Here is a 13,162-nt window from a genome sequence, read left to right on the forward strand (position 1 = left end):
GGGCAGCTGGAAGGGGTTTGCAAAGTGGGAAGTTGCCCAGCAGCTTTGGTCTGGGACTAAGATTCAGAGCCAAGTGCACTGAATGAAAGTATCTATCAGGTAATAATTGGTTTCTCAATAGACATAATCTCAAGCTGTCACAAAATACAACACGCATGCCAATGAAGCGGGCATTCTTCATATGTTACCTTCCAGCTGTTGACATCAAACTGTCACATAAAAATTAATACATATGGAATCGATATTTTTACATTAAAAATCACTTTCAGGTATATTTTCTCATGGGTCCTTTACAATTTTTTAAGGAAAACACAGCAGGAACAATATTTTTTAATCATCTGTCTGGTCTCCCTCTCAATTGCCAATAACAGAGATCTAATTATTTAGGAACATATATGAGCAAAGGTCCCTAATCTAGTGTCTCAGACAACTGCAATGTCTCTAACTAGTGAGTTCACATCATCTTTAAAACGTTTAAAGATGGCCATGTCTGTAAACATCTACTAATCATTTAAAACGCAACTTCTTCCTAATATTGTTGCCACTGTGACAAAGGGAGGGGCGCTAGGCCTGGAGTCATGTTTGTCCCTCCATGGAGGTGCATCTGGACATGCACGACAGCAAGGCATATGACATGAATGTGCCACTTTCAAAAACAATAACATGTGGGTTTAAGAATCAATCACAGAACAAATTGTTTAGTCTCCAGTAAGTCAGGAAACACTGATGAATAAGATAATTTAGATTTTTCAGTAAATTCTTCATATCTAATTTAATTTCACTGCACTTGAATTACTACGTTGAATTTAATAAGATATGCTGTGAAAATAACAGATTCCTAAGATACATTTGATGAGATTTAATAAAATTTCAGATAAGGAGAGTATCAATCTATTGGTTTATTTGAGTTTTATTAAAGTGATCAGCATCTTCAATTTTCATCTAAAATTAGAAGACAATATTTTTTCACATCCTATTATTCCATATACTGAAATGGTATATCTTTAAAGAAATATAAAACAAAACTTTTGCTCATAATGAACACTAAGTAAGACCCAATCCCTTGAATACTGGCTTCAGTTCTAGAATGAACGAACACTTGTGGTGTGTCTGAGCTGTTCTGCTCCAGAAGTCAATCTGGAAGGACTGAGCTTCAGCATAGCCAATGTGATTTTCATCCTTCCTTCTTAGATTCTTCCAAGGAAACAGACTCTGGCACCATGCCTCAGCAGTGTCCAGGCTTCTATGTGAAAGACGTAAGGTTCGGGAGTGCAAGGGGAGCCCTCTATACATTTCCGGCTTCCAGCGTGAAGAGTGAGATATTATAAGATGGAGGCAGTGGTGCAAAACACCCGCAATCCCAGCACTTGGCAGATGGAGGCAGGAGGATGTGGAATTCGGTCATCCTCTGCTGCACAGTGAGTTTGAGGATAGCCTGGGCTATATATAACTGTCCCAAAAAGTATGGGATGGAGATATCTGTATAAATTTTCAAATGGAGATATTTAATGGAGAAATAAAGTGGAAGGATCTGAAAATCCATCATAAATTAAAAGCTAATTAACATACCAAAGCACAGTTGAATTCCCACTCAAATGCATGATTGTTTCCAAGCCTTTTCATGTCCTATCCCATCATTGGCTTTAGTGGGGAGCAATTGATAAATAGAACTATATCTAGGGAGAAGTTTACAAATCAACAAGAAGCTGTGCTACCTCTTGACGTTTATTATAGTGCCTTTAGTTCTTATTGCATATATGGTACGTGCCCGTTACAAGTAAGGAATCTGTGCATGTAGGATGCTTGGTTCAGTAGAAGAGATGTCTATTGCTTCTCTGTTGACAGTCATCAGCATGCAAGCACAGTATTTGGTGTGTAGGGTTATTGTTTCAAAAAGTGAAAAACTTCTTAGCTTTAACTGAGGAGGGAACATGATCTTTATTGGCTTATATGCAACGTTTAATTTTGGTTGTATGCAGAGTTTGCATAGTTCATGATTAGTTTCTAATGAAAAACTAGATGTGCTGTCAGTGACCTCGACGATCAGGTGACAGTGGCAAACAGAAAAATTTGAAGAAGAGGCATAACTTTTAAAGTAGAAAGGTCAGCCAGAACTGCCTGGAACAAAAAAACCAAAAAGAAGTTATTAACACCAAAGTCTGTCAAATCAAGCACCACATAAACCCCTGTTCGGGATGAGCCTGGCGGCGAGCCCCTCTCAGTTCTTCAGCTGGCTTCAGTCTCTCACGGGGCTACGCTTCCTTCCTGGAGTCTCTGAACATGTGCACAATCTAAAATGCACATAAGAAGAGAACTGAGCTCAGCCTTGCACCTTCCTCACATCACAGGCAACGGGAGTTTATAGAAGGTCTAGCGTTTCAGCCTGGGTCTATTAATAAACCTCCATTATGAACCCTAGACCCGTTACTCTAGTGTAGAGAGTGACTGAGTGAAGGGAATCGTGTTGAGATGCGGCTAATATTTACTCAGTTGCACGACACAGAAACATCCTCATCCCTTTAGGCACAACATGTAGGTGCCTATTTGAAGGACAAGACTCACAGCTCTCTGAGAAATAACACATACATCCATGGCAGGCACTATCTGGCTGAACCACATCTCAGGTATAAATTCTACCACCGAAAGAAATCAACTTTAAAGTTTATTAGTGGTTACACCACAGAGAAGACTGACAGCCACCCCCCAACAAGAGTGGACTGCAAATAGCCCATCCCATGGGCTCTTGCCCCATAGACTGGTGCTAGTCTCAGCCTCCCATCTGAGAAGTTTCTTTCTGCAGCAGGCTGCAATTAATGCAGAAACTCATAACTGGTCAAAGTGCTGAGAACAGGCAATTGTCAAGTACTCAGTTCTCCACCAAAGCTCAGGAACATAGTGGAAGAAGGGCAGAAAAAATGCAAGAGGCAGAGGACTGGGTGGGAGGCTGTGAGCCTGTGTCTTCTGGACAAGACAGGGCCACTGCCCCTATGAACTCACACAGTTGTGGTTATCTCCACGAGGCCTACACAAGTTTAAGCCTGTCACAATTCCACTCTGCATGAAGGAGAGGTTCACCAGGTCCTCACAGTCTGGAGGAGTTCCCGATAGTTGATGGCTGATGGAGAAGGGGCTCATTTTCTCAGTGGTGTAGTAGCTGATAAGTTGACCATGCTTCAGTAAATAATCTTATACCCAAGCTCACGAAAGCAACCCTAATTAAACCCCAAAGATCACACATACACAGTGGGGGAGGGGAGTAATAAGCATGGGTATTGATTAATGGGAAAGAGGGTTTTATCAAGAGACAGAGAGGGATGAGATAAGGTAACAATAGTGGTTGAAATTGACCTCAATTCACTACATACTTATATGAAAGTGATTGTCAAGGGGAAAAAAGGCACAAACAGAAAATATGGTGGAGTATCAGTAAGAATCATAACTGAATTCTGAAATGGACAAAAATACACAGATGACAGGAAAGAAAGGAAGGAGAGAAGAAAACCAGCTTTAAATCGTTAATTCACCACTGAAAAGAACCCAAAGTTTGGACGGTGAGAACTTCCTTCAAACACATACTATTTAATTCTTTCAGTTAGTGTTCTTGTTTGTAACACATGGGCAAAGAAAGTGTACTATAGGTTCCCATAAAAACCACTAGGTCTTTGGTTTTCCATAACGGTTATAATGGTTTCCTGAAAGAATCTTGTTTATGACCCCTCATAAGAAGGTTGTTTTCAAGTGATTAGGGAAATTTGAGCACTTAATAATACTTAACTCAGAATTTATAGGTTTTACCCGAGTTACAAAATTCAGCTACAAGAAGTGCATGTCCTGTGCACCAGACACTAGAGCGATGGCCTGGCGGCCTCTCGGGAGCTATTTCCATCCCATGGCAGTGAAACTTATCCTTACTTCAGCTGCAGCCAGTGATGTCACCTCCATCAGGTTCACTGCTCGGAAAGCAAACACGGCAGCTGCCAGCACTGGAAAAGAATGCGCACTATTTCAACTGCTGGCCTCCTCAGCAGCCCGGACACACATGCTCTGCCCACAGCCACCACACAAAGCAGAAGGAGCGTGCAGTGCAGCTGTTCCCCTGCCCTCTGCCCTAAGGAGCCGTCGTAAGTGGGACATCTATTCTAGAGAACAGCGCTGAGCCACTTCACGGAGTGAGTCCCATAGTTTGGGGGAAGGAAAATTGGGTGGTCTCAAAAAGTCATTTATAAACAAACGATTTCCTTCACACCAGCAACTAGCACCGTAACTGTTGAAGTGAATGGCGCTCTAAGGGTGGTCTTTCAAGTCAGTTCATTTCGACAGATATTTCTAGTATATGAAATTGAGAAGCCTCAGAAAGTCACATGAAGTTAAATTTTAAAAACTCGTGTGTTTGAGGGAGGTGTCCCAATATAAACATGGGTGTAAAACTGTTTAAAAGTGACTTATAATATCTTGTTATATTTCTATCTTTATGTACCCATTATTGACTTTCATAGCGCTATCTAAGTGGCTAGTTCTACACAGAGGGCTGTTGTAAGGCTAATCTTAGTATTTACTTTGTTAGCTACAAGAAAAATAAGTTGAAAATTCAAAAGCATATAGACAATTTGAATTTAGTAACAGACATTAAGTAGAAACATTGGGACCATCTGTTTCTGTTAACAAGCACACACTCTATCAAAATAGGAGTGACCACAAAACTCCCAGCCAGTGAGGACCCATTTACCAGGCAGGCAACCCTGGTGAGAAAATAGAATTGCCCCTGACTCTACCATTTTCCCCATGGCCTTAGCTGGTAGTGCACTCCCTACCCTTCAAGCACTGAAGCGGGAGGTAAACATGATTTGGAAGGCTGGTTCTCGGGTTCATCGCATAGCCAACACAAACCTTTTTATACGATTTTACTATGAGAAAAACCATGGCAGTTAATTTTCACGCCATCCACTGAGAATTAAGTACTATTATCTGGTTCATTTTGCTAGTGTAGGAACTGAGGCATGGTGAGCTGGCTGTCCTTTCTGGTCACAGGGAGAAACAGAGCTGATACTTAAACCTGGTTCTAAGTTCTGTGCATGTGACCCTTGCATGATTTCCCTATTGAGTTCAAAGGCAAGGAGTAGGACTCGGCCCTGACATCAGAGACTGTGCTCTCTTAGGGAGGGTCAGCATTGCTGTGCCTCGGAAGACTCCAGACGTGGCCCGTGGTGGTCCAGGGCCCTGACAGGAAGGCTGTGTTTGAGGAGTGGAATCAGGCTCTTGCTGTCCAGGTCTCCAACTCACCCCATGAAAGGAGCAGTGCAAGCAGGGGAGCTCAGGCATTTTGAGTGCAGATGAGAGACTTTTGGGATGTCTGGCAAGAGCATTATAATGAGACAGAAAAGAAAACCCTGCAGAAAACTCGGGGATAATCTGAAGATAAATTAAAATGAATCAGCGGGAACTATTAAACATGAAAAAGGGATTAAGAGATCTGGATCAAAGGGCGTTCTTTCTCTTTAGCTGAAAAGAGTTAAAAAGGAATGTAAAGTCATGGAACATGATGTTTACAAGAGTATTAAATCCATTTCTGTAGGCTAACAATTGTTTACTGCTTCCCACTATCTAGAATCATTTTTGGACAGTGGAAACACTTTAGAGGCTAAGAAATATGACTCCCACTTTCATTTCTGTATATAGTTGAGCAGCTGTGAAAGTTTGACAGGATGTCCAAATATTTGCTGCAGCAGGAAAGAGTTCTAGATGGTGGCCAGCTGTGTGTCCGAAGGTAGAGAAGTCCACTGATTGAACTCAGCATCCAAATGGGAGCGCAAAGCCTTTATTTATCTTGGTGTCACATCACACAAGTGCCTTTCTGCTTGCTTCATGTTGAGCTTGTCCAGCCCCTCTGTACGGAACAGTTTGCCATGGAGAGAGGAGCTATACTTTGGGGCATCCTTAACTGAAGCCATGCTGCATATGAAATGTGGAAACGGCTGTGTTCACTGTGGGCTTTCACAACTATTCTCACTACTTTAATCTTAATAAGCTCCATCATGACATCAAGATACCTCCGTCTTCAGCTCTTCTTTAGTGGTCTGCCAGTCATAATTAAGGACAGATATATTTATGAAAAGATTTCTTAAGACTCTATAATAACATATTTGATGTTAAAAGGTGGCTCTTAAATACCTGTATCAAAACTATATGACATAATTGATAGAAATCTGTGTATCTCTTCATGAAGTGATCTATTATTATAGACTTTTCCATGAATTCCAAGGTTGGGAGCTCCAACGCTCCAGTTTTATCTGTAGATGTTCTAAAAATCTTGTAAAGCTTTGAGAGCATTCAGGCAAGTGCGTGGATGCAATATATGGATCAGTTTCTATCTCTTTGCCAGTCCGGTTTTAATTCATGCACTGAACTAATTCATGCATGAACTAACAGAGTACCTGGTAGAAAGCAAACCCAGTATTCCACATACTTCTCTCTTCTCTCTCCCTTTCTCTAAGCTAAGGCAGTGATGAGGGACAAAACCGGAGACCTGGAATCTGAAGAGTCCTTGAAAGTTTTCTAAATCAAAGCTTCCTTCACGGGAAAACATTTCCACTTTCCAGGTGGCAAAGCTCATGCTACTCAGTTACTCTCCGAGAAAGCATTTCTCATACTGCGCTCACCCACTATCTTCTCTGGAATGACCAGAAAATGAGGAATATGCTCTTCAAAGTTCGGGTATACCCAAAGAGAGTAGCCTGGTGAACTCTAAAATCCAGACATTTGTGAAATGGTAGCAGAAAACCAGACTGCTTAGTCTGGAAAATAGAAGACTCCAGGGAAAGATGGGGGATTGAAAGCAGAAAAAACATGAAGCATCTTGGTTTAAAAGGGGCATATTTGGAGCTGTAGAGATGACTCAATGGTTAAGAGCACTTGCTGCTCTTTAATATAACCTGAGATCAGTCCCAAACACCCAAGCAGAGTGGCTCACAACTGCCTGCAATTCTAGCTTTGTGAGATTAGATGCCCTCTTCTGGTGTCTGTGGGTACCCCCCCCCACACACACAAATAATGTCTTCAAAAAGAAAAAAAGGGACACTTTAAATTTTAAGTTATGTTATTCATTTTGTGTGTGTGTTCACATATGTATGTGTGTGGGGTTGAGTGCCACAGTGTACATATGGAAGCCGTGCTATGTGTGTAAAAGTCAGAAGACAACTGTGGTTCTCTCCTTCTACCATGTAGGCCTGGGGGATTTAACTTAGGTTGTCAGACTTGGCAGTAGGTACCTTTATCCACTGAGCCATCTCAAAGGCCCTATAAGGGGCACATGTTAGCCATAACCGTAAACAAATGGGTCCTCTGAAAGCGCAGGATTACCTAGCACTTAAGCATAGAACAGAGGATAAGGGTGCTTGGTCAGAAATGTCTGAAAAGCTATAGGATGCTCTCTGACATTCCTGCATTCCTAGATGATCTGCCACTGTCCTTTAGCTAAAATGATGAGGGTAGACCGTTCTTCCCTAGCAAGTTTATATGAGCGTTAAGAAAAATGACAGAAGGATGCTGGGAGTTGTTAAAGCATCAATCAATGTCAGGCTGACTGCACCTGAGGTGACATTTATCTTCATGTACTTTATAGTTATTCTAATTTCACCTTTCCAAATGTCACCCAAATACTAAGAGACTCTGGCATTCCAGAAAATGTTAATATGGTGCCCAGAGAATATTCTTGACACATTATTTTTCTTATTGCTACAATATCTCAGAGAGGTGATTTTAACAGTAAAGGCAGGAAGCAAACAAAACATGGCCAGGTTTTCAGTACCCCATATATTGTTGCAAAAATATCCTAGTTGTTACTTGAATTTTCTAGTAATCCTAGTAACAAAGAACTGAGTCAGCTGTGCACTAGGGTGTAGACCACATAAGGAATCTGTACGTGGAACTCTCAGTCTGATTGGTTTACATCTGTTGTATAAACTGCTTAATCATTAGCAATGGATGAATCTATGGCTTCCTTGAGCAAACGAAGAAGTGCCCCTCCTCACGTTTTAAAGAGAGAATACCTAAGAGAAGAAATTTTGGCACCAGGGTAGAAGCCAGAGACTACGAGCAAAAATGAAAAGGTTTGGAAGTAGAATAAACTGCAGTCCAGAGAGGCATGCCTTGAGATATGCAGGGGCTCAGCCTCTGAGAAGGGACACGGGACAGAATGTTCTGAAGCTGGGGGTTAGAGCATAAGGCAAGTATATCTGCTGCACAAACCCCACAGAGACCAGGACTCAAGTGGAGTAGGGAAGTTAGGTGGGTGCATCAGAGCGCAGAACCGCAGAACCTGTCTTCTAGGCCTGCTCAAGCTATTAAATGTTCAGTGATGAACGCAGACCCTTCCCTAATGACGGTAGGAAAGGGGCTTCGTGTAGAAACAGCATGGGTTGCACAAACAAGCATTCACTCTTACCAGCAAGAATTTCCAGAGAGTTGTATCCTAGGATTCTATCCCACAAAAGCAAGAGTTGATCTGTAGCTAAGTATCCAGAAAAAGCTCGAACCATCCACTTAAATGATATACGAAGTCTGTGGGCAAGAAAATTAAGAATTAATTGTGCCGTTAGATCCTCTCCTCAGAAAAGGCAATATTAGAAGAATCAAACCAGTTCTGTTTTTATTATAAATATTTCAAGACTCTTTATTTCCTAAAAGCTGAAAAAGGTCACTGGCAAGCAGATGGGTCTTCAATCTGAGGTCCCTGAACTACTAAGAGGAGGAACTGTGTACGATGGAGTTCATGTTTATAAACATCTTACACTGATCAACAGTTGTATCTTAATTTTTGGCAAGCCATGACATTTTAGATTGTTGTTCTGAATACTTTAAAAAAGACATTCTCTGCTTTTATATTTTTCAGCTCAGTAAGTTCTACCTGCACATCTCAGCCAAACTGCTACACGAGGTGGATAAAATAAAGAAAAGCAACAAGTAGGAAATATGGAAGAAAAGTGGTTTAAAGCAATAAATACCTTAGGATTCTTATTTCAAACCCTTCATTTTAATGAGGAAGTCATAAAAACAAATTCAATTGAATTTATTTTGCTACAAAAAGTTCAAAGATATATGAGATCCCACTTTTATAAATCATTTATTTATATTACAATAACAGTTTTTCCCCAGAATCACAAAATGAGCCCTTTGGTTTTACCGTCATAAGAGATAAACAAACCTCTCACATTTCTGTATTGTCTATGAGCATCTAAAAGTCACTTGACTGTACCTGAGAGGTCACAGTCAAATTCTTTGTGGAATTATTCTAGAGTTTAATATGATTAAGTATTGGTCAGTGGTATTTATAAATTAAGCCTTTTGATTGGTTTAAAATCAAACAAAAACTTTGTACATAAATATTTTAATATTGAGAAATACATCTAAATAATTATATTAAATAATTTTCACTTTACTCAAATTCTCAGTTTCTTGGGGAAGAAACAGTATTTCTCTTCATATAGATAACACAACAATGACTTTAAAAGCACAGACTCGTTGGGGGTAATTTAGCATAGCAGAATCTACCCTTGCAGGTATACAGTTCCATGAGTTTTATATGAAGAATGACAAGATGAAAATTGTAGAATTGAATAGTATAATAATTATTTGAAAAAGATGAAACATAATGATACAACCTCCAAGTTACTGAATAAGTCTGATAGACTTAAATGAGCAAGGAAAAACTCGGATGAGCATATATCTATAGAAATATGATCTAAAGAAGTCTCTAGTCTCAACCACAGAAAAAAATCATTGGACAATCAAGTAACAAAAATTAAAAGAGACACATAAATAAAAAGCACGTAGAGAGTTTCAAGCACCTCGGTGGGGTGGGAGAGCAAAATTGGAAGCCTGGACATGATGTCACTGCAACCCAGAAGAGGAGCAGATTAAGTGTGGTGCGCAAACACCCTGGGAGATGGCAGCTGACCGAAAAGTCCCACAGCATGACAACAGATATAAATTCACACGATGATCAACAGACTCCAACAGCATAAACTCAGAAAAATCCAAGTCTAGATATATTGCAATCATGTTGCTGAAAGGTAAAGATTTGAGTTTTGATAGCAACCACAGAAAGAAGGATTAAAATAATCCTTCTTGAAATGTTCAGTAGAATTTCAAGCTGTTCAGACACCCAAGCTTAGATTTTTTTTAAAAGTGGAATATAAACATTTACTAATAAAATGCTATGGAACAGGAGGCACCTACCTGTGGAGGCCCAAAAATGTGAGCCTGTTTCCACCTTGTCTTAAGGTCAGAGAGTCTGAGGATGCATAAAATTGTTGACAACAACCAGGGCTACAAATCCTGACCCAGGATGTGGTTACTTGGTTCTTTTGACTTTGAGATGGCCCACGTGGGGAGATCCACTCCACCCTGACAAATGGCCAGGATGTGCAAGAATACTTCTGCTCCTTCTTTTGAAACAGGAGGTTTGACCTTGGGAGTGGCTGTATTCAGGATATTTGGTCTAGGGTGGGTTCACTGCCTAAACAACAGAATGTTAATGACTTGATATCTCAAGGTATTGAAGCAAAGAACTGTTCAAGTTGTCCTTTGTATTGTATTAAAGAAGTCGTTTGTTACCTTCTTCCCCCTTATGTATTGGGGTATAAAAGTGTATGGAAAATTAAATGCAGGGATTTCAGTATTCACTGAATCTCCCTCTGGACGCTGTCCTACGTCTCTGTTTTATTATTTTCACTTACATCTTTACTTTCTTTACTATTTTTCTGATTCCCATACCCCTACCCTGGTAAGTAGTATTTTTGTTGAAGCTGGTCACCAACACCTAACAAAGATCATTCATCAACAGGGTAAATAAAAAATGAATGGTGTGAATAAACTGGAATAAAAACAGGTCAGTTTTTTTAAAGTAGCCAGAAGTAAATGAAAAGAAAGAGCATAGGAAACAGAAAATTCTAGAAAGATAGATTTCAATAAAATAATATCAATTATGTTAAGTAATAAGTGGAATAAACATACCAGTTAGAAGACAGATTACTATATGGGAAGAATCAACTATACTTTGATAAGAAATGCACTTGAAAATTAAAAGCATTGGTAATTGATATATTAAGTTAAAAATAGAAAACACCATGCAATTAAAAGAAAGCTACCATGGCTATACTGGTATCTAGTATAATAGATTTATGGTCAATAATTAAGGACAATAATTGGGCCAAATCTCCTTAAAACATATATTTAAATTATATATAATAATGAAGGAAAAAGACATCTACAATCGTATAGAGACTAATATTGCTCAATAATTAAGAACAGAAGAAAACTGACAAAGAGCTGAATAAAGTAGAAAAAAGGCGTTCCAACATGTGTTAAATTTATTGACATTTATAGACTTATGCCAAGTATTTATGGGACACAAATCCTGTGTGTGTGTGTCTGTGTGTCTGTGTGTGTGATGGTTACAGAACAAGTTTTAGGAGCTGGCTCTTGTCTTTCATTCTGAGGCAGGTTCTCAGGCTGTTTCTCAATGCTGTGCTGTATACTTCAGCTGAGTGGCTTGTCTGAAGATGTCTGGTACAGCCTTCTGTTTCTGCCTCCCATGCTGCCACAGCAGTGCTGGGATTGCAGATATAAGCTATCACATTCAGCTTTTTATGTAGGTCCTGGGGCTGGGAGGTTGGGTTGTCAGGCTTGTATATTAAATATTTTTAACACAGAACCATTTCCTTGCTCCAAGAACATAAATTCTTTTCAGTGGATATGCAACATTTGTCTTGATTGATTATATTTAAGTCAAAAATAAATCTAAAAAAATTCAAAGCTCTGAAGTAATATAAAATGTGCTGACTAACAACAGACTATAAATAGATTGCAATAGTGGAAAAAAACTCCAACATTTCCAATATTTGGAAAGTAATATCACATTAAATAATATCACATTAAAAAATTATGGGATAGGGATTAAGGCAGGGTGTCTCATTGTCCTGGCTGTCCTAGAACTCACTATGTAGATTAGGCTGGCCTCAAACTCATAGAAATCTTTCTACCTCTGCCTCCCAAGTACTGGAATTAAAGGAATATGCCACCATACCCAGCTCAATTTTGAATTATTTAATAAAATGTTTTTCATATCCTTCTCCCTCCCTATCCACATGCTGTCTTAAAAACCCCATCAAACCCCAAACCAAAATGTTTAGGTGGGGCTTCACTCCAGCCCCTGGCATCCATCCTAAAATGTTTGAGTGGAACTTTCTATTCCAAGACCCCTCCCCTGGGAGTTGCCACACCCCACACTCCACCTCTGAAAAAGCCTACCAAACGGTGATCTCTCCCCAGGGAAGGTCAAGATCACTCCCACAGGCTATTTAAACTACCCCCAGAGGAAAAGTATGTGGTCCTTCCGGTCTCCCCCCCACCCCACGTTTTCCTGGAGGGCCACCAGAGAGGGCATCCATTAACATGGTCTGATTTGGATTATTGCATCGGTGGGGCGGTTTGTTGGGCCATAAAAACTTTATACAGACACACACAAAAAAAGACAAAACAACTACAAAACTCACAAAACAACAATAAAACCCATAGGGTCTGTTTTGGGTTGGTCAACTACTTCCGGGCATGAAGCCCATCTTGAAGTATGGTTGATATACCCAGTGCCATTACACTGAAAAAGACCGATTTTCCCTTTCAGCAGGTATCAACTGTAAATAACTTCTTGGTTAGAGGTAGGACTTTGGGCCCTCTTTCCCTTCTCTTGTACATGCTGTCAACAGTCACTGTGAGTTCATATGTGTATCAGCCATGTAGTATCTGGAAGACACTGTTTCCTTGGCTATTATAATCTTTCCACCTCCTTTTCACATAGCTCCCTGAACCTTGATGAAGACATCCCAGTAATGGCTGAGTGCTCCAGAGCATCTCATTCTCAGAACATTGTTCAATTGTGGGTCTCTGTGTTAATTGCCATTTCCTGTAAGAAGCTTCTCTGATGAGAGATGAGGGATGCACTGATTTATGGGGATATCAATATATCATTAGGATTCATTTAATTGCTACATTCATTTAGTAGAATAATAGTAGCAAGTTTTCTCTAGGGACTATTATCTATCTAGTTCCTAGACTTATTAACAGTTAGTTAGGTCTATCTCTGGTTCTTGGAGCTGCTAGCAGTTCC

General features: G+C 39.9%; 1 protein-coding gene across 4 annotated transcripts in view; it reads right to left on the reverse strand.

Annotated features, from left to right (window-relative positions):
* Positions 1 to 249: 249 nt before the first annotated feature.
* The window catches only part of Tbc1d19 (TBC1 domain family member 19), a 118,944-nt gene continuing 106,031 nt past the window's right edge, over positions 250 to 13,162 (reverse strand). The window contains exons 19-21 of one of the 4 annotated variants that reach the window (XM_075943526.1): positions 8,441 to 8,556; positions 3,913 to 3,983; positions 250 to 2,118 (exon numbers count right to left, since the gene is read on the reverse strand). In XM_075943526.1, coding sequence (XP_075799641.1) covers positions 2,044 to 2,118; positions 3,913 to 3,983; positions 8,441 to 8,556 — 262 coding nt within the window. In that variant the 3' untranslated portion in view covers positions 250 to 2,043. The remainder of the gene's footprint in view (positions 2,119 to 3,912; positions 3,984 to 8,440; positions 8,557 to 13,162) is intronic. The other 3 variants (XM_075943525.1, XM_075943528.1, XM_075943527.1) reach the window with 3 other exon arrangements.

This window comes from Microtus pennsylvanicus, chromosome 12 (assembly GCF_037038515.1).
Source record: "Microtus pennsylvanicus isolate mMicPen1 chromosome 12, mMicPen1.hap1, whole genome shotgun sequence".
NCBI classification, from domain to species: domain Eukaryota; kingdom Metazoa; phylum Chordata; class Mammalia; order Rodentia; family Cricetidae; genus Microtus; species Microtus pennsylvanicus.